Raw genomic sequence first — 19,161 nt, forward strand, 5'->3', positions numbered from 1 at the left:
GTACCGCTGACACAGATGCGCGGTTACACAGCCTGCCTGTCGTACGCGTGTCACCAGAGAAAGATAGAGATTCGGAAAAATTCTCTACACGTTCGGAAATTATAGTCTTGAGAAATTGTAACAAATTTTGAGGCTTTTAAAATATCAATATCTATGTCACATCTAGAAGAGAGATAATTTATCTGCCTCAAGATGGATGATGTATCAAGGCTATTTGGTTTGAGTTTGTGCATGTTCGTTGGATGTTATTTAGCGGGTGCAATTCCTCTGGCCTTCACGATGTCTGAGGTAAGCTTGTTATCGGAAAGATTCCAATGCTTATGCGAGCTGATATTCGGTGGAAAAGCCGCAAAAGTTACGATCGCAAACCATTAGTGTCAGTAAGCTAGAACCACAACGTGTCTCAATGCTGGGATGAATCTTTTAACCGCTGTACATAAAGATAACAACGATAAATTTCGGTTTCAGATCAGCGTTAGATTGAAAATTTATTTAATTGCAAATTTAATCGTGTAAGCTTTAATCTTTTGCCTTGGTCAGCTTGTAAAAAGGTAAAGCTCAGAGGGTTGTTTACCGGCATAAAATCACCTTAATCATCAATTCAATAATGCATCAGTATCAAGAAACGGGCAAGTTGTTCTTTTTACTCGACCATTGCTTGATTAACCGTCTGATATGAGTCAATTTAATGAATCAAACGGCCAGAATTTGCGTGGAACTCAGAAATCTTATTTGTTTTACTCCTCGCTGACGGATCGATATGGTAATGATATTTGTTTAGGTTAGTTTTGCCCACCGTGCAATTTTACTTCTCTTTGTTCTTGGAAGTGCAAATAAAATTTAACAACACAGAGAATGGAATCATAAAGAAAGAAAACATTATATAGTTTCTGATGATTTTGATTTTTTTTTTTTGTGTTGAAGTGTTATTTATTATTTCTCACTCATCCAGTATTTTTGTTGTTGTCGTTTTAAACAGAAGAGACTGAGGATGGTCAGTATTCTAGGGGCAGGTCTGTTGGTGGGAACTGCACTTGCTGTTATTATTCCAGAAGGGGTTCATGCTTTATATGAGTCAGATCAACATGGTGAGAAGTCTGTGTCTTTTGTAAGAATAATCACACAATACCTTTAACCCTTTAACTCCCAGATCAAATTTGTAATTCTCCTTACTGTCAACTGCACAATTCTTATGTCAGTTCTGAGAATTTAGTATTGGATCAACTAATTATTCCCAAATTTATATTTTTCTTTATTCTCATCACTTATCTTGTTGATATTGTATTGATATTGTAGGGAGAAATTCTGTCTTGGTCACTTGTGGGAGTTATAGGGTTAAAAGGGGTGATAAATGGTTCCCTAAGAAATAGTGAGTTTTAATAACTCTTTAGATCTTGCCAGCCTATGTAATGAGTCTTGAGATTCTCTTTAATTTATAAATAAGTGTTTTTTGTTGGGCTCAAGGTTTTCTTTCTATAAAAGTTCTTAATGACTGTGTACACCTGAATATACTGTGTTTGAACTGAGGATTGATTAATGAAGACGAGGGTGATCATTGCCATTAAATTGAACACTGTGTTTGCAATAGTGAAAAAAAGCCTGGAAATTCTTTTTTTTAGGCTTTATTTTCACTACTCCTAAGGTAGTGTTCATAACTGTAAAGATCACTCTCATTTTCATCTACATTGTAAATATTTAGAATTTGTTTTGTTTTGTTTTGGTTTTTTTTCTAAGCTAAAGGTCCTTTTTAAACGCTAGGTATTTGCTTTTAGTTGTCCCTGCAACAAACAAATGTCTCTGTAAAATCACTGCCATTTGAAATTGTTGTGATATACATGCAGCTCGGTTGATACATCTCCAAAATGGATTTCAATTTAAACATTTTCTTGTCATCATTATCAATACTTTGCATTGACTCTGAGTAAAGCAAATTTAAAATAAGGTTTACAGCTAAACATTGTTTAATTTGGGTCATGGATTTCTTATAGGGGTCTTGGCATAGGTGTCATTTGCAATGAAAGTAAACACAACAGTATCAGCTATGCTTAAAATAAAAAATTATATATATATATATATATATATATATAAATAAATAAATGACAAAGAGTGGGGATACAATTATTTTCATCAATTCAGAGAGGTCTGCAATAAAAATGACATATGCGTGTAATTTCTTCGAAACGGTCTTTGTGTCCATAGATGCTTGGTTACTTTTATCAGCATCCCATGACCACTAAAGCTCCACCCTTTAGAGAGAAAACTAAGAAGGGAAAAAAGGAACATGAGCACTATTAAAGCAAGCAAGCACTCCAAAAACAACTTTGTTGAAGAGCATTTAAAATGGAAATTATGTGAGATTTATGTCTGTGAATGAAAGATAGTATTAAATCTTTTGACTTCATTTCTATTTTTTTTGTAAAGTACACTCTTCCCATACCCATGGTGCACACAAGCACTTGGCAGGCACTAACATAGATGCAACGCAGTCTCATGAAGACCATTATGAAGCTCATACACAAGTAGATGTACTAAAGAACCAGATTTCTCAAGTTGAACCTGATGTATTTATTGGTCTTTCCTTATGCTGTGGATTTGTGTTCATGCTGCTGATTGATCATATCAGTGGGGGCCACGCACATGCTCCCCCTACATCAGGTGTGTGTTATTCAACTCTAGTATATAGCATTCTCTTCAATGAGTCTCTCGCAAAGAAAAAAAACAAAACAAAACAAAAAACAGTTTTATGTGTTCACCAAAATGATCACGCACACAAGAGAGGATGTTTCCTTGCAAACCATGCCTGTGCATAGCAGTAACTTTTGAATTTCGTCAGAGCTCTTGATTTAGGATACTGGTCCAAAAAAATGCAGAATTTGAGAAGAAAGTGTGAGTAACTTGCATGAAATTCCTCTCAGAATCTGCATTTTGTGTGGGATGTAATGCAATACATTTTAAATGTATATCAGGAAACGGAATAAGATAGTGTCACTCCATGTACCTTAACCGTGGCATTGTTGTAAGCTTTTATGAAAGGTCTTTGCTTTTTATTTCTCAAACAGGATGTCAATGAAGGTTCTGTACTTGCATGTAATTATGTGTAAATTCAGCCTTGTTTTCTTTTACATTTGCAAATAAATTATTTGTATCTTAATGTGGTGTAGATCCAGAAGGAAATGGCAGACAAAGACACAGTAAAATCACAGCAACAGTAGGTCTAGTTGTTCATGCGGCAGGTAAGTGTTAGTTTTGTTTTGCTTATTCTAAGTGGCTAAATAAAAAAATTCTAATTTTCAACCACCAACCCTCAAGGCACCAGCTTTTAAGTCCATCTACATTTTTACATGACTGTACAAATGATAAGTGAAGCTTGTTTGTTGACTAACATACTAAGCTGTATCAATGGTAGCGTATGGCATTATCATTACTTTACTGCTCCAAAGGAAATCTATGATTAAGAACAAGAAATTGTAGCAGCAGTGTTAAATAAATACATAGCCTCAAGTGGACCTTTGATGATGACCTTTTTTTTTCGGTAGCTGATGGTGTTGCCCTTGGTGCAGCTGTTACAACATCAAAAACTGAAGTTGAAGTAATTGTGTTTGTAGCTATCATGTTGCATAAGGTATGGGTTTTTTTTTTTGTTTTTTGGTAATCTTGCCTGGTGTGAAATTGAATTTGTGTGTCCTCTTGGGGAAGGAATGTTTTGCTTACTATGAAAAGTAATCATTGGTCTTCTGCTCAGTGAAGTCTCCAAGGATTAGTGAAGCATTGCTAGACTCATTTACAGTACATATAGTTTATTAAACTCTGGTAATACTATTTATTTCTTTTTTTTAGGCACCAGCTGCATTTGGTTTATCAACATTTCTTCTTCATGAAGTGAGTCTATCATTGTGTTTTACCTTCTTGTGATATTTTAACAATTTCTCAATCTTTTTAAAATCCAATGTTCAGTCCTATTGGCTGGTGGAATTGCATTATTTAATAGCAATGTAAGGAACAATGCATATGCATTTACAGCCTACTTCAACACCATCTTCCTTATTTTAAGTCGTTAACTCAAGTATTTTTCCTAGCTCTTCAGACACACTACATACTAATTGACTGAGTTTTGTCAGGCTTGATGAGAAATAAATGTATTTGGCTTGAGATTTTGAGGCACAAACTGAGAGCAGTAAGGTCCCTGCATCATGAGATAGTTGATCTGGCATGACCCAACTTAGTGGATAAGTAGTTAATCATATAATCACTAAGGCATGAGTTGATAGCAGAGAGGGGGGTAGGCTGTCCAAGTACAAAAAAATTTTATAAGAAGGCTTTTCGTTATATCTTTGATCTCCTGTTCTGAAGCACAAAGCAACAGAACCTCAAGAGTGCTTACCTGACAAGACAACTTATTCCCAACTAGCTCAGGTCAAATGGTTGGGCTTTACACACATGAGCTTTCTCTATGTTGTCTATGTGTATTTGAGCATAGAGCTGTATAGGTCATGTAATAGAGATTTTTATTATTTGTTATTTATTTTGGGTTTTTATCTCAGGGTCTTGTTAGAACTAGAATACGTAAACATCTTATGGTGTTTGCTGCAGCAGCACCAGTGATGGCTTTGGTGACTTACTTTGGTCTTAGTCAGGTAATAAAGTAATAATCATGATGCTATTTTATCATTTTATGGCAAAGTCTGAAGTAGATATAAATTATATTGACTCTTTGACCCATAAGAGTGACTGGCATTTAATCTCTCCTTACAATATCACCCCTAAATTTCATGTACAGGTCGCAAGAATAAAGGAAGTGATGAGAACTTTAAGAAGCTCTAGTTTAAGATTGTTAAATTATTCCTTTTTGTGAGCACCTTAGGATGTGTATAGAGAACAGTTTGGGGAATATTACACTGATGTTAGGGTGTAAAGGATTAAGACTCTTTTTAATTGTAATCGGTTTTGATGTCAGTGAGGTACAGTACATTTAATTTATTTTAACCACAATTTTCTGCGATCCATTGTTTACATTTCACCTAATAAAGATCCATCTATTGCCATTTATTTGTATTAGCCAAGAGATGAATGATTTTGTAATGGTTTTTCTTATTGTTTTCTCCAAACAGAGCAGTAAAGAAGTACTATCCAGTGTGAAGGGGACTGGAATAGCCATGCTGTTTTCAGCGGGGACATTTCTTTATGTTGCCACAGTTCATGTCCTACCAGAACTTATGAGTATGAATACGCATTGTGACAGTAGTTCAGACCAAAGCCGGTCTGACAAAATGCAAAGGACTGATCTTTTCTTGATGGTGTTTGGAATTGTGTCACCTCTTTTACTTTCCCAAACACATAGCCATCATTAATGCCTCTGTTATTTTTACTGGATTTGCATTGTGTTTTTTCTTGACCTCTGTGGCATGGTCACACAGTAACCATGTGAAAATATACAAAAAACTGAAACCCCAAGTGTGAGCATTTTGCTTTGCATGTACACTGCAAGTGCATGATTGTTCAGGGAGGGGTTTCTGGACAGGCCTTTCACATGTGCAGTGAAGTTGTTGTAGGTTCATATTACTATCCTTTATGGATAATGCCTTATGTGTAAAATCTTGTAAAATTCATTCAATACTTATGTATGCATGAAGAGGGTTTGTAAAAAATACGGAATTCTTGAAAGCATATGGAATTTTGCCACTAATAATGATTTTAAGACCCCTAAAAAGATCAAGTTTTGAAATACAAAAATTCAGGAGTTTACTCTCAACCGATAGCAATTGCTAATTGTGTGTTGGAGACTACAGTATATCAAGAGATCTTACCTTGGCTAAAATGTCAAGTTACTTCATAGCTAGAAAGGTCTGAGAATTTTCAATTCAGATACAAATGCACAACAATTCCTACTAAGTTCAAATTAAGTGATTTATAATAGTAACAGGACCAAGTGGAGTAATTCCATCTGTAATCACACAGTACCAGTGATTAACAAAATTGGATGACTGCTAAGCGAGAGTCCAATTTGTCAGTCGCTTGTATGATTACAGACAGAATTGGACGACAAGAAGTCCTGTTCCCAATTAATCATAGCCATTACAATTTCCAAAGACAACAAATACATTTTGGTCAAATATCTCTGGTAGAGACAATGTCTAAAGTAAAAAAAATTTCTCCATTTTAGAAATTCCTCAGTTCATTTTAGGATGAGTGGTTGTTGCTATGGTTATTGTGATTAATCCTGTAATTAGTGAATTTGGCTGAGTGGACTTTTGGCTGCCTCAAATGTCCAATTACAGGTGTCTGATTACAGCCAACTGTCCATTTACCATTTACGCCATCCAATCACAGCTGTACAGATGGATTAGTGAAAAATAAAGCAGCTAATACACCAATTAAATTTGAGGAAATGGTAATGGTTATGATTAGACTCGTAGCTTTTAAGAATGAAGATGATGTTTACAACACTCTTAGATTTTGTAAACAAAAATGTGTACAATTTATGGGTTTATTAGTAGGTCTATTAAAGTGGTAAAAAGACTTTGGTGACATGGGGAAAGAGAAGTGGAGGGTACAGTGTTGCCTACATTGGAAGAATGAGACATCATAGAAAAAATATATATAAAGATAATCTCATGCTGCCTTAGGTTGGCCTTGGAATGTAAATGTATGTGTGTGTACATTTTAACACTATGAGTTAATTTATAAGGGGTCATGCAAGCCAGGTGAAAAATGCTCTTTGCAAAATATTAGAAATAAGGTACAGCTTTTTAACCCTTTAACTCCCATCCATGAGTGACCAAGACAGAATTTCTCCTCACAATATCAATACAATATCAAGCAGACAAATGATGAGAATAGAGAAAAATCATAACTAGGGGATTATTAGTTGAGCTAATACCAAATTCTCCAAACTAACATCAGAGGAACCATATGGCAGACATTAAGGAGAACTACTAATGAGATCTTGGGAGTCAAAGGATTAAATCAATAAGTACAGCAAGCTTGGGAAGATGGATCTCATCTGATGAATAAACAAAATCAAACACACTTATTTATTTCTTGACTTGAGAGGTACTGTGAAATAATCATAGGGAAAAGAGACAGAAGTAGTAGTTGACAGCATGTATTGCCAATTAAATTCATTCTATGATTGTACAGAAACTTGACCTGTGACTGTCAGAACATGCAATTGCATTCCATCATTTTCGATTGGATTCCTGTTTGCTATATGTGCTCAGAGTGCTATTTGGTCTATGTTCTGTGAACTGTATCAAGCACATGATCAGGCACCAAAGTAAAGTTGCATTGCAGTTGTGTGGTGAATTTCACAGAAAGCACAATACAATCGACTCTTCTGCAGTGTTTGATGCAATGGTAAACGGCCCAAATTAAGGTCTTGTCAACACTTTGTTAAACAATCAGAGAACACAACAACCACAGGGGATCACTGTGAATACATGTAATAATGGTATGATGTGCTTTTGAGAAAGAACAGAGAAGTAATGACACAGCATTTTAGAATCATCTGTCAGTTTTATGGTGGAGAGGAGAGCTCAGCCCTAGAAGTACATCTAATTTAAATTACAATTTGTTTGGCTTGAAGAGAATTTTGAAAACATTCTCTCTTTGTTGTACATAATGCACAATTTCTTTAAATCAGTGTAGATGGTAGGCATAACTTTATTTTTGATACAAAGTTGTATCCTCTCACTTTGCTACAAGGCAGTACAGAAATGGTGTAAGCCTTTCCAAGCTTGTTCAACTCTTCTTGGAGATGGCAATAACTATTTTGTTTCAGAGCCTGAGTTACATCTTTCATTCTTCTATAACCTTTAAACTCCCAGAAGCAACTGACATGCACTTACTTCTTTGTATGATATCCATAAATTACCCAGCAAACAGGTAACGAGAATATTCAAACTTATCAGTTAGAAGCTGTTACTTTGTTTAAACACTAAATTTTCATAATTAATTTGGAAGGAAATGTCTGGCAGCTACAGTAGAGAAGAAAATTAAGAGTTTAACTCTTGCCTCATCTATGCACAGCCCAGATTATGTTTAACAGATTCAGTAAGGGCAGAGCTAGAAACCAGGTTGGGTTGAAGGTAAATTTAAGTGAAGTTCAAACCATGCTAATTGGACAAAGTTTAAATTTTTTAATAGAATATATACATTTTTTAATTTTGTGTTACTTTCTATATATATTTTTTGTGGTGGTATTCTGATGATTGGGGATGGGGTCAGCACATTTAAGCCTGCAGGCTGTTTAAGATGAAACCAATCCTGTTATTAAAATTGGTCAGCACATACATTGTAACATACTTGCTTTATTTCCAAAAAAAATTAACTACAATGATACATGTAGTATTAACAGGGTAATATGCTTCTTAGATCCAATTAAAGTTAACCTCTTGAAGTAAAGTAGTCCCCTTAATACTAAATTTGTTATTATCCTCAACATTACAAATTCTACATTTATTGCAGCAGATACAATGAAATTTAATATATCAGTATATCATTTTTTACATATGATTATTTAATATTTTTGTAAAGCCATAATAATATCCTACAGTTCCAATGTTGAACTGTACTGTTGGTATTATATGAGAAAAACCATCAGTGGGATCCAGTTACAACTCTACCTCATTTGGGTGAAATGATTTTGTCAAATAAACTAAAATAAAATCATGAAAAAAAATAAGGGAAAACATAACCCAATTTGATGAGGAAAATGGTTAAAAGTTCAATATCGTAGGCAATTGTGTGTTATATGTACATAAGGAAAATCCTACAGGTTATAAAAAAGTTAATAAAAAGAATCATACAGTGTAATAATTCAACCTTTTAACTCCTTGTATGGTGGGGAAGGGATATTAATTCTTACAACTAGGAATTAGGTCAAATTTTCAGGCTAAGCCAAGAAATTTGTAGTAATAATCATATCTATTCCAAACCGGAGCAAGTTTCATTTACATCTTGAGTTAAAGCGTATATACAAGAGTATTACCAAAGCACAAAGCGCGCTTGACTTACTTTTTTTCCCTCAAAATACTGCTTACACTTGTTCAACATCTGTACTTTGTTTATTCACTCTGTCACTAATAATTGTATTTTCATTTCTTGACTCTGGGTAGAACTGCTCCACTGCAGAGTGAATTTTTCTTTCCAAGCTTACTCTTTCCAAGCCTTTGAATGATTTTCCCTCAGTTAAAAGTTTTAATAGTAATGCTGGAAGAACCCCAGTGAGAACTACGGCGACGACGGAGAAAATAGCGGAAACGTTATTTTTACTTCCGTAAAAAGCAATTGAATATACCACTAAAAACAAAAATATCAAAATCAAAACCATATTGCGAAGCATGCGACAAATTTCAGATTTAACTGGCAAAACTATGTTGCACACAAACCAATAAAGCCTGGTCGGTATTGTGACGTTGGAATGAAAGCTTCCGGTATTCTTATGTAATTCCCATAGGCATGTTGATATCATCCCCTTGACCTCTTTGTATCTGTTCTGAAAATTAGCGTAACAGAGATAAATGTTTGAAATAATTACAAGGACGAAAGTTGCATATGGGATTGCATTACCTGCGTTTAGGGCGATTCCCACGATAGTATACGCTACAGTACTGGTAAAAAATCGACAAGAAGAGGTCAACAAAGTTATGGTAAAAAGTAAAATTGCATAAGAGCACATTACCAATACCAGCATTGTAAAAACTCCAATTACCCTATTCAAAACACGGTATTCGCCAAAAGCTCTGGTTACTCTACGCCATGTCTTTAGAGAAAAAATGAAAAAAAGGGTATAGAAAGGTGAGAAAATAACTAGAAAGCAAACTTGCATAACAAGACAGAGGAAGATGAAGAATACTTCACCAAAAATGGCCAAAAGTAGTGTAAGAAAAAAAGAAAATATGACCCAGGCAGCACAAAGTGCGCTCCTCATTCGGGAAATTTTATGATTACTCATTGTTGTCGAACACGTGAAGGTATTAAACAGCGTGTTTAACCTACGTAGATACCAATTTGTAAAAATCGGCACCAAATTGTAGACTCCATATTTCAGTAAGTTCAAATGAACACGTATTTCATCTCCCACTGAGCTTCGTTCGATATCTAGTAAAGGAAACCGAAGCAGCTTAGATAATCTACCGCATAAACAACGCCTTGTAATCTGATTTGATAGTAATAAATCTTTCGGTCTTAGAAAAAAGCAAGGAAAAGAGACACAGATTGAATAGGCAATGAATAAGACGGGATTAAATGAACGACGGTCTATTTTTTTCTTTAAGGCTTCATCCATGTGTCTTTTGTTTATCGCTAAATTGAGCCCCAACTGAACGTAGATAGGAAGTGGACAAAGAAAGACGAGCATAAAAGCTAACTTAAGGTTGAACGAAAACCTCGAGTCAGGCAGTCGTTGAACAACTTGAAATAAAAGAGTTGAAATAGTCAACGGAGTGGCATCATCCACGGCAATTCCATCGTCCTCCTCATCATCCTGATTGATTTCAACGTATCCATTTCTCGTGTGATGCAAACGATCAGCGTGTGGACCTGTGTCTTCCGTAGGGCGATATTCGGCCTTGTCACACTCTCGCTGAAGGCTAAATATATAATCTGGCAGTGCCAATGGAAACGCCGGAAAAAAAAGGACCAAGAAAATAGCAATGAGAGTAAGAATGGTATCGAGCAGCTCTGCCCAGTGGCTTCTGCTAACAGTTTTATCACACAGGACCTGATGAGATTCAAGATTGTTAGGCGATTTTTGACAGCACCGATACTCAATATGTTTACTATCTTTCCCTATTATCACTCCCACACAGACTACTTGTGACTGTAAATCACTAGAGTTTTTTGTCTTAACGGTTACATATTCTAACAGCATTTTCCCAATAGCGATGTTTTGGCTGGATGACTTCAAACTCGCTACACATCCTGTTGGTTTATCCGCCAAATGCACGTCCAGACTTGTCACCCGATACTTTAACAATCCCAGTGATAAAACATCGTAATTTTCGGGCAAAGAAAGCATATGTTCCTTGATTGACTTTGCCCAAACCCATCTTTCTGGAAGAAATTCGTCCAGTAACTCCAATGGATGGTAGCTTCCGTTTCCAATCTTTAAATTCAAATAAACCATTTTCACACGTTTTTTGGATGCTTGGTGGCGAAATTCCGTGGAAATATCCTTATCAGTGGGTAAAAGTCTGCAGTCAACATCCCGCTCGGCAGTTAAGAAATGTATGAAGGGGTAAACGTATAGTAGAGAGAGGTACATGACATGTAGAGACATTTTTCACCGATACTTCTGGGTTCTACAGGACAGCGATAATATTCTTAAACTTTCGATTTACAGTTACTTACTCTGGATTGGTTTCTGCTTTTGACTTGTTAAGACGTGTAGACCACATGATCTTTATTATTTTGTTACTTTGGAAACAGGACGAGAAAATAAAGTGTTAATGACCTCTTTCGCAGCTCTCTCTCTCTTCCGTCACGCATCCTAGTAGGCTGGAAGTCTTCCAGGCTCTCTGGAAAACTAGCTTTCTAATCGGCATCAGCAGTATTTAGATCAGAAATCTTAGAAATCAGGTCTTATTCAAATGAAAATTGTAAAAATTATGGAATCTAAATCCAAGCTATAGCAAATGCTAATTGTACATAAAAAGTGTACATACACCTTTATTCAAATTCTATATACAAAATAAATTTATATATAAAAATTTGAAAAGGGGAGTTTGGAGGTTAGCCCTATATAACAACTCCCCTGAATAAAAAATAAAAAGTAACAAATGTAGAACTAAAAAAAAGAAGAAGAAGAAAGGAACTATCTAATGTTTACAATTTTAAAAATATTTTTAATTTTAATTTTAAAAGTTCCAGAGTCCCTGCCTCTACAACATGCTTTGGTAAATTGTTCCAATCGCTAACTACCCTAATAAAAAAAGAATTTTTAAAACAATTTATCCTCGAAGATTTGAAGTAAAGTTTATAAGAATGATTAGCCCTTGTGGAACGCACTTTTGTAAATTCGAAAAATTCTTGAAAGTCTAAATGGGAGAGGCCAAAAACAACCTTGTAACATTCCACAAGTGAAAAGTAGGTTCTCCGTGTGGATAAAAGAGGCCAATTTAAAATGTTACATCGTTCCTCGTACGGCATTTCACCTCGTTTCTGTCTGAGAGCTAATCTCGATGCACGGCGTTGCACGTTCTCGATTGCATGTATATCTTTCACAAGGTAGGGATTCCACACTGGTACAGCATACTCTAATAGAGGTCTCACCAAAGATTTGTAAAGCAGTGAAAAAGTACTTGTATTGGCTGTTCCAACAGTCCGCCTAACGAGTCCCAGGACTTGGTTGGCTTTGTTTACTATGATACTGATGTGTTGAGACCAGGAGAGATCTTTTGAGATTACAACTCCAAGATCTTTAAAGCTATAAACATCCTTTAAGGTCGAGCCGAGAGTGTAATCCGTGGACGATTTTTCACGGGAATGCGTTATACGCATTGCTTCACACTTTTCCTCATTGAAACGTAATTGCCATGTATTCGCCCAGTGACCGAGGCTATCAAGATCAGATTGAAGTGTTTGTATGTCAGAAGTCGGATTACGGAGTTCTCTATAGATCTTAGTGTCATCCGCATACAATTTAATATTGGACGAAACACAGTCAGCAATATCGTTTATGTATGACACGAATAAAATTGGGCCAAGGATGGTGCCCTGCGGGGTACCAGATACCACGGGTGCCCATTCAGAAAAGGTACCTCTAACAACAACTAATTGCTTGTTGAAGACTGAATTAGGGACCTTACCTTGGTTACTAAGATCTTAATAATAGAAAGGTCAAAGAATTTTCAATTTTGATGCTAATGCATAACAATTCAAACGATTTGGTCCATTACCCCAAGTGGAAAATAAACATAATGCTTACGATAGTTTTAGATTTTGCGCACAAAAAAGTACAAGTTATGTGTTTGTAGAAGGTGTATTCGATTGATGAATAGGACATTGAAAAAAAAATTTATTTCCTTCCGAAAGCCAAACGGGATTATTCCTTAGATTGCTCTATATTCTTGTTAACCTTTCAAGCTTATGTTTGCCATATTTTACACAATTCCCTGATCATGATTATACACAAAAATCATGGTTTAAGTCGCAAAAATAGAACTAGTGCTTGTAAAACCCGAGTTTGAAAGAAGAGGGATACTCAAGTCCTTAGAGATACGAGAAAATCTTCCCCTGCAGATGCATCATTGAATTTAAATCCCATAAGTTAATATTTGTAGTACCTCCTGATTCTAACTCCTATTGTAAATGTATTCTCGATGTTATTGTCATTTTTTATCATTTTTAAATACAATCGTACACGCATGCATCAAAGCTGAAGAAACCAAATTGAGAAGAATATTTCTTTTCAACTCTACGCCTTCGAATTACAAGGACACCCAGAACCTTATTGATATGGCGTTCCGTCCGGCTTGTTTGAGATCCTTAGTACGCAAAGTCCTCAGAAATCGTAAATAACGAAAAAATCGTCTCTATTGTATCGTTTAAGACATCACAGTACAGCTACGGTGTACCTAAATTTTGTTCTTCTGATTGATCGATTTTTTTCTTAAAGCTTGTCTTAAGTACCATCCTGATGGACATTTCTGGAGATGCTTACTTGGGCTTCCGCAGGAAAGCCCGAGTCTTAAAATGCAGGCCTTTCTTAGGCGCTAAAAGAGGGGTCATGGTCCCAGGCATTCTTCGCGTAAACCGCGGAAGCTGGGGATGAGAGTCTTGCACTTGTCTTATCATGTGCTCGCTCTTCGTAATCAACATAAATCAGTTTACGAAATGCTGTGTTTTACGAAGTCCGCTCTGCAAAGATTCCTGTCTCATGCGCTCATCTCGCATACGTATGCATACGCTATTCGTGGTAGGCCCACACTAAATGATGTCGAGCGTTTTCAGAATGGGCCGGTCCACAGACTCTCTAGCTTGAAAGCTAGCCAAATGTGCAAAGTTTACACTAGTTCTTACGCGATAACAAATGAGCCATATGTGAGTTCAAACTTCGAAAATACTAACAAAACTGTGACAGCCGATTTAACAACGAACTATGATGCTGAGATGAACACCTCGCTAGCTGAAAAAATCAAGAAAGTTCGTGAACACAACTTCGAAGATGGCGCTAACGACAGCGAATTGGATAAGGATACTGACGTAAGCAACTTGAATAGCAAGGTTGAATATCTAAGCTTAACTCTTCCGTTAAATATCCTGTTTCCGTTACTGGTTTTTATTGGGTTCAATACTAGTAAAGTACGATTTGGTATTTCTTACACAATCAGTATTATTATTGTACAAGCGATCGTGAATGTTGGTTTGCTCTCCACATGGGGTTGTGTGTTCTTTGTATAAGACATGATGAATACTCTTGATGATTGTGATATACTAGAAAAAGTTGTCAATATGACCAATGTACATGAACATAAGGATTTTACAGGGTCAATAAAAGTACAACAATTCAGATCTCGTTGTGCAAAGTCTGTATATTGTAATCGTACTCGTGTTGTGTGTGAATGCCATGGCTATAAACGTGATCGTGAACCAAGCAGAGTACCAGTGAGGATGTTAAAACGTGTCTCTAAGAAAATTAGAAAACTGCAGAGTTATGTACGGAGCCGTTTAATTAAAAACGTACCAAAGTCAATGAAATTCCATGATATTATTAAAAATAATGCAACATGAAAAAAAGGTACGGTAAAATTTCCGCACAACCCCATCCTACATTATGCATTCAGTTCTTGAACAGAGAAAACAATGACAAAAATACACTTCCATTGGGAAAACAGATTTGTTTTACAATAGTATAGGGCTGTGCGGAAACTTTACCAAAGGTTCATATAAAACAAGAATCAGGTTTGTACAAAAAATGGGAAGGAAACCAATTTTTAGAACAAGAAACGTTTACTCTTCAATGAGATATGTCTACAATTCATGTAGAGATAAACATGGAAAGAAATATCTCAAATACTTAAGGTTCTTTTTGTATAATTTCCCACATAGTGAGTACAAGGGTGTAATTCACAGAGGCAATTGTACAAAGAACAAGCTCTATAATGATGTAGAGAAAACCTTGTTCCTTGTAGGCACCTTGTGGATTCCAGAAAACAAAAAAAATAACATAAAGTCAAGGGGATGTTGTATTTGGACAAAACGCTGGGCAACAATGTGTTGCAATGAGTTTATGTGCATTAATATACCACAATATGAAAGAAATAGGCAATCCCAATGAATTGAAACAAATAGTGCATATTGGAAGTAAACTATATAGCAGTTTGTCACAATTATCAAGACAATCATTTTTACTGCTAGCAGATTTACCATCAATGCTTACAGTATGAGAGGAAGATTACCAGCTAGAATATAGTGAAAGTCACCTTGGTAATGTCCATGTTGAGCCTACCATTGAGGGATATCAATACTGTATGGGCCTGAAAACAGCATTTGAGTTATTGATATCAGAACAATATAGGTTATATATTTTAACAGTTGGATGTATTGTTGTGAGTATTAGTTACTGCACTGATGATGGCCATTTTTAAGTGTTTGACTCACATGCTAGAGATTTTTATGGCAAAAGTCACTCTTGAGGGATGTGGTCTATTAGATATATCATTTACAGACGACTTAGTGCATCACTTTCAAAGTTTATTTATATAATAAGCTCAGTTATGCACATATTCTGATTGGTTCTCACTTATGATATACTGGAGGACAGACTTATAAATGATGCCATCATTAAAAACTTTTTTTTAATTCTTTATTATATAAAACAAATAGATTCCAAATTGCCATGCGTCTGTTCAGTTATAGATCACAGAGAATGTCAAAATGTGGCAAGCACATCAGTGCCTCGTGTGCCACTTTTTTGTTCTTACCACATATTGACATCATCTGTGATCTATAACTGAAGAGATGTACAGCAACTTGGAATCTATTTGTTCAATGGAGCAACTGATCTGTTTGAACAAAAAGGTTAACAAATTACAAAATATGATGTGGCAATTAGCAACAATGTAAGAGAGGTATTAAAGAGATATCAGGTCAACACAAATGTCACAAAGACCACTGTTTTGCAGTAGTTCTTTATTCCACATTACTCAATCATTTCACCTTGTAGTTACTAGAACTCAAATACCTTAGATGCAATTATTGAAAATGGATTTCAGCTTAACAATACAATGCAGAGTAACCACTGTTTAATATCAGTTACCCTGACTGACAGTTTTACAATTTTTGGCACTAACATAAATGTACATGTTAATGAAGTAAGTCACAGAGAATTAAGTAATTTAACTGAAAGCAGAATATCTTTAGAGACCTTGATTTTAAGGAACCCCACTGGGAAAACAGGATTTTTAATGTGGATTTCAAGTTACTGTATAGCTTGTATTTATCAACAAAATACAAAAGTTAAGCAATTGTTTTCTCTTCTGACATATGAAGACAGTCATTCACCTGCAATGAAACAGACAATACATATTCGTGGTGTGGATAATCTAGTAGAGTAAATTAATATTATTCAAAATAGACAGGAATGTCACTGACTATGGAATGTGATATACAATTTATTTGCTGTTCATGTAAAATTACTAAAATTGAAAGGAAACACATCATGAGAAAACTGTTACGGTATTTTCCAAACCGCCAGAAAGATACAACTCGTACAACTCAACTACTTTATTGACCAACGTAATAACTACGAAGCGATATCGACAACCAATACAATAACTATCTTTTTCACTTATCTACGGAGCGATATAAATGCTAATACAATCAGTATCCCTATAACTTAGAGCCCTTTACAAATAATATCACTTAAATCTCAGTGCACTACCGCACAACTCACAGTTCTCTTGAAAATCTTTAACAAACTGTCGACGTCCGTAATTCTTTCTCTCACGTAGCCTTCCACACGGCTTTCAATTCCAGTAAACAACTCTGTCCGGCTCTCGCTCCTCTGGGCTCTTCGCAACAGCAGTTATAGCTCACTAAAAGGCCTGTTTCTTTAAGCTAGCGTGACTCCTTATATATCTTTCGGAAAAGTTCTAGAATGTTCTAGAGATCTGTAATATTGTTATTTTTAGAAACATTACACTATGATTACATCATAACAAAAATATGCTGAGTCACGGTTCTAGAAGGTTCTCCTTAAAGTTCTCGCTTAGTCATCATGACTAAATGTTCTAGAAACTTCTTCGTTCTATTTTTAATAATTATGTAACGCAACGCACTCTAAAAAATATGGGCGCTCTCCATAACAAAACACAGAAAAAACATATGTATGACAGCATGGAACCTGTTGCCAGTTGGTGTATTCAGTATTGTTTTCTGTATTGCCAACTGTTCAATCTTTTTTAGCCCAGCTGCTTGGCAAAGCTGTGGCCCTAACAATAATCATTGGAGACTTAATCTGAACTTGAGCATCCCATGAACACAATAACAGAGAAACATGTTTCATACATGTGTACAAGGCCATACAGATCAATGAGTGGGATAACATCATGATTATTAATGATTGAAAAAAATAAACAAGTTTCTGGCTGAAACAAATTTTGGCAGTTGTGCTAATGTGTATATACTGATGCCTTCGATGTTAATTATTTTGCAAATAAAGCAAGTTACCTAAAGTATCAAACTTAAACAAAGTATTCTTTTGGTAGAGAGGCCTGTGGTTCTGGGCAGAGGTTTTCTGTGAGTATTTACTCTTTGTGGATAATCTAGTAGAGGAAATTAATAATATTATTCAAAATAAACAGGAATGTCAGACTAAGGAATATGATATACAATTTATCTGCTGTTCATCTAAAATTACTGAAATTGAAAGGAAACACATCATGAGAAAACACAGAAAAAAAAAATATATGTATGACAGCATGGAACCTATTGCCAAAAAAAGGTTTCTAGAAGACATTAAAGAAAATATTCAACTATGGATGCTGGAAAGAAGAAAGAATTACTTTCCCGACCCAATGAGAAATTAGTGAAAGCCAGATTGGTTGAATTGTGTATTAACCCATTTAAGAGGAAAATAGGAGAGGGCCCTTATTTTATATGTACTGTCTGTAATCAAATACTTTATAAGAAATCAGTAATAACATGCATAAACGAGAAGTACCCTTGCCAAACATATTTCAATATTCAACAGTCATTTGATGGAAAACAGTGTATATGCAACACATGTCACTCAAAGGTCATAAAAGGAAATTACCATGTCGGGCTGTAGTGAATAATATGTATGTGGATAAAATAACCACAGAACTATCTTCATTAGAAAAACTAGAACAAATACGAATAGTTCAACGAATAGTATTTGAGAAGATTGGGGTCGTGCATAAAGGACAACAGAGAAAAATTAAGGGTGTAATATGCAATGTACCTGTAGGATGTGATCAGACATGTAATCAACTCCCTCATCAACCTGATAGATCTTGTATAATAATAATTAAGCTTAAAAGAAAGTTACAATCTGGAGGACAAGTTTATTTTGAAGCATCACGACCAGAGTTAATACAACAAGTTCTTAACTGGCTCAAAGTACATAATCCATTCTAAAAAGATGTACTAATTGATATCAACAATATTGATAGCAACCTCACAACTTTACAAAATGATGCAGACGATAATGATACACATCGACAAGCCACAACAAACAATGAAACAACAAATAGTGATCCTGCTTTGAAGTTTGATGCAAGAGAAAACGATAAATTAAATAGTAATGGAGAAGAAAATGATGACCCCTTAAATGAATATAGAGCCCCAGTATGCGAGACATGCTTAGAGTCAATTATACCAAACCAAACTATCCACAGGTGAATGCTCAAGTAAAACGCTCGATACGAAGCCCGAGTGAACGCTCCTCGAGGGTCTAGTTAACTTAAGAAAGTAATTTCACTGATTTCAGAACGTAGTTTGTTTTAATTGATAATTTAGGTGACTTCAGACGGTAAATAATCCTTCGAGCTTTAACTTAATTCAAACCTTTAGGAAAGCTGGCCAAGCTGGTGCTGATGTTAAACGAAATAATACCGTTGACATCTACATGTTATCTGCAGCAATCATAGGTAGACTACTCTGTGGGATTGAGGCCGCGTGACGTCAGTTATTTGATAC

General features: G+C 35.5%; 2 protein-coding genes and 1 long non-coding RNA gene across 7 annotated transcripts; 1 reads left to right on the forward strand and 2 right to left on the reverse strand.

The window, feature by feature from the left end:
- Positions 1-7: 7 nt before the first annotated feature.
- LOC113684466 (zinc transporter ZIP9) lies at positions 8-6,376 on the forward strand. The gene is made up of 8 exons (XM_027201845.2): positions 8-288; positions 980-1,088; positions 2,422-2,655; positions 3,162-3,233; positions 3,537-3,622; positions 3,838-3,879; positions 4,542-4,634; positions 5,109-6,376. Exons 1-8 carry the CDS (start codon positions 193-195, stop codon positions 5,346-5,348), a joined length of 972 nt encoding a protein of 323 aa, XP_027057646.2. The 5' UTR covers positions 8-192; the 3' UTR covers positions 5,349-6,376.
- LOC113684460 (uncharacterized) lies at positions 1,702-19,154 on the reverse strand. Of its 5 annotated transcripts, XR_016188651.1 has the most exons (4): positions 17,671-19,131; positions 16,367-16,503; positions 15,423-15,476; positions 1,702-2,260 (listed from the first exon to the last, which is right to left on the reverse strand). It is a non-coding gene; the product is annotated as an uncharacterized LOC113684460 (long non-coding RNA). The 5 variants fall into 5 exon arrangements; XR_016188649.1 differs by lacking the exons at positions 1,702-2,260; positions 16,367-16,503 and adding an exon at positions 8,287-15,135 and having other exon boundaries at positions 15,422-15,476; positions 19,030-19,104; XR_016188650.1 differs by lacking the exon at positions 1,702-2,260 and having other exon boundaries at positions 15,180-15,476; positions 17,671-19,124.
- LOC113684468 (uncharacterized) lies at positions 8,287-12,394 on the reverse strand. Its single transcript, XM_089213065.1, has one exon. It carries the CDS (start codon positions 11,276-11,278, stop codon positions 9,035-9,037), a length of 2,244 nt encoding a protein of 747 aa, XP_089069191.1. The 5' UTR covers positions 11,279-12,394; the 3' UTR covers positions 8,287-9,034.
- Positions 19,155-19,161: the final 7 nt, after the last annotated feature.

Source organism: Pocillopora damicornis, chromosome 7, assembly GCF_964200805.1.
Source record: "Pocillopora damicornis chromosome 7, jaPocDami1.2, whole genome shotgun sequence".
Classification (NCBI taxonomy): Eukaryota; Metazoa; Cnidaria; class Anthozoa; order Scleractinia; family Pocilloporidae; genus Pocillopora; species Pocillopora damicornis.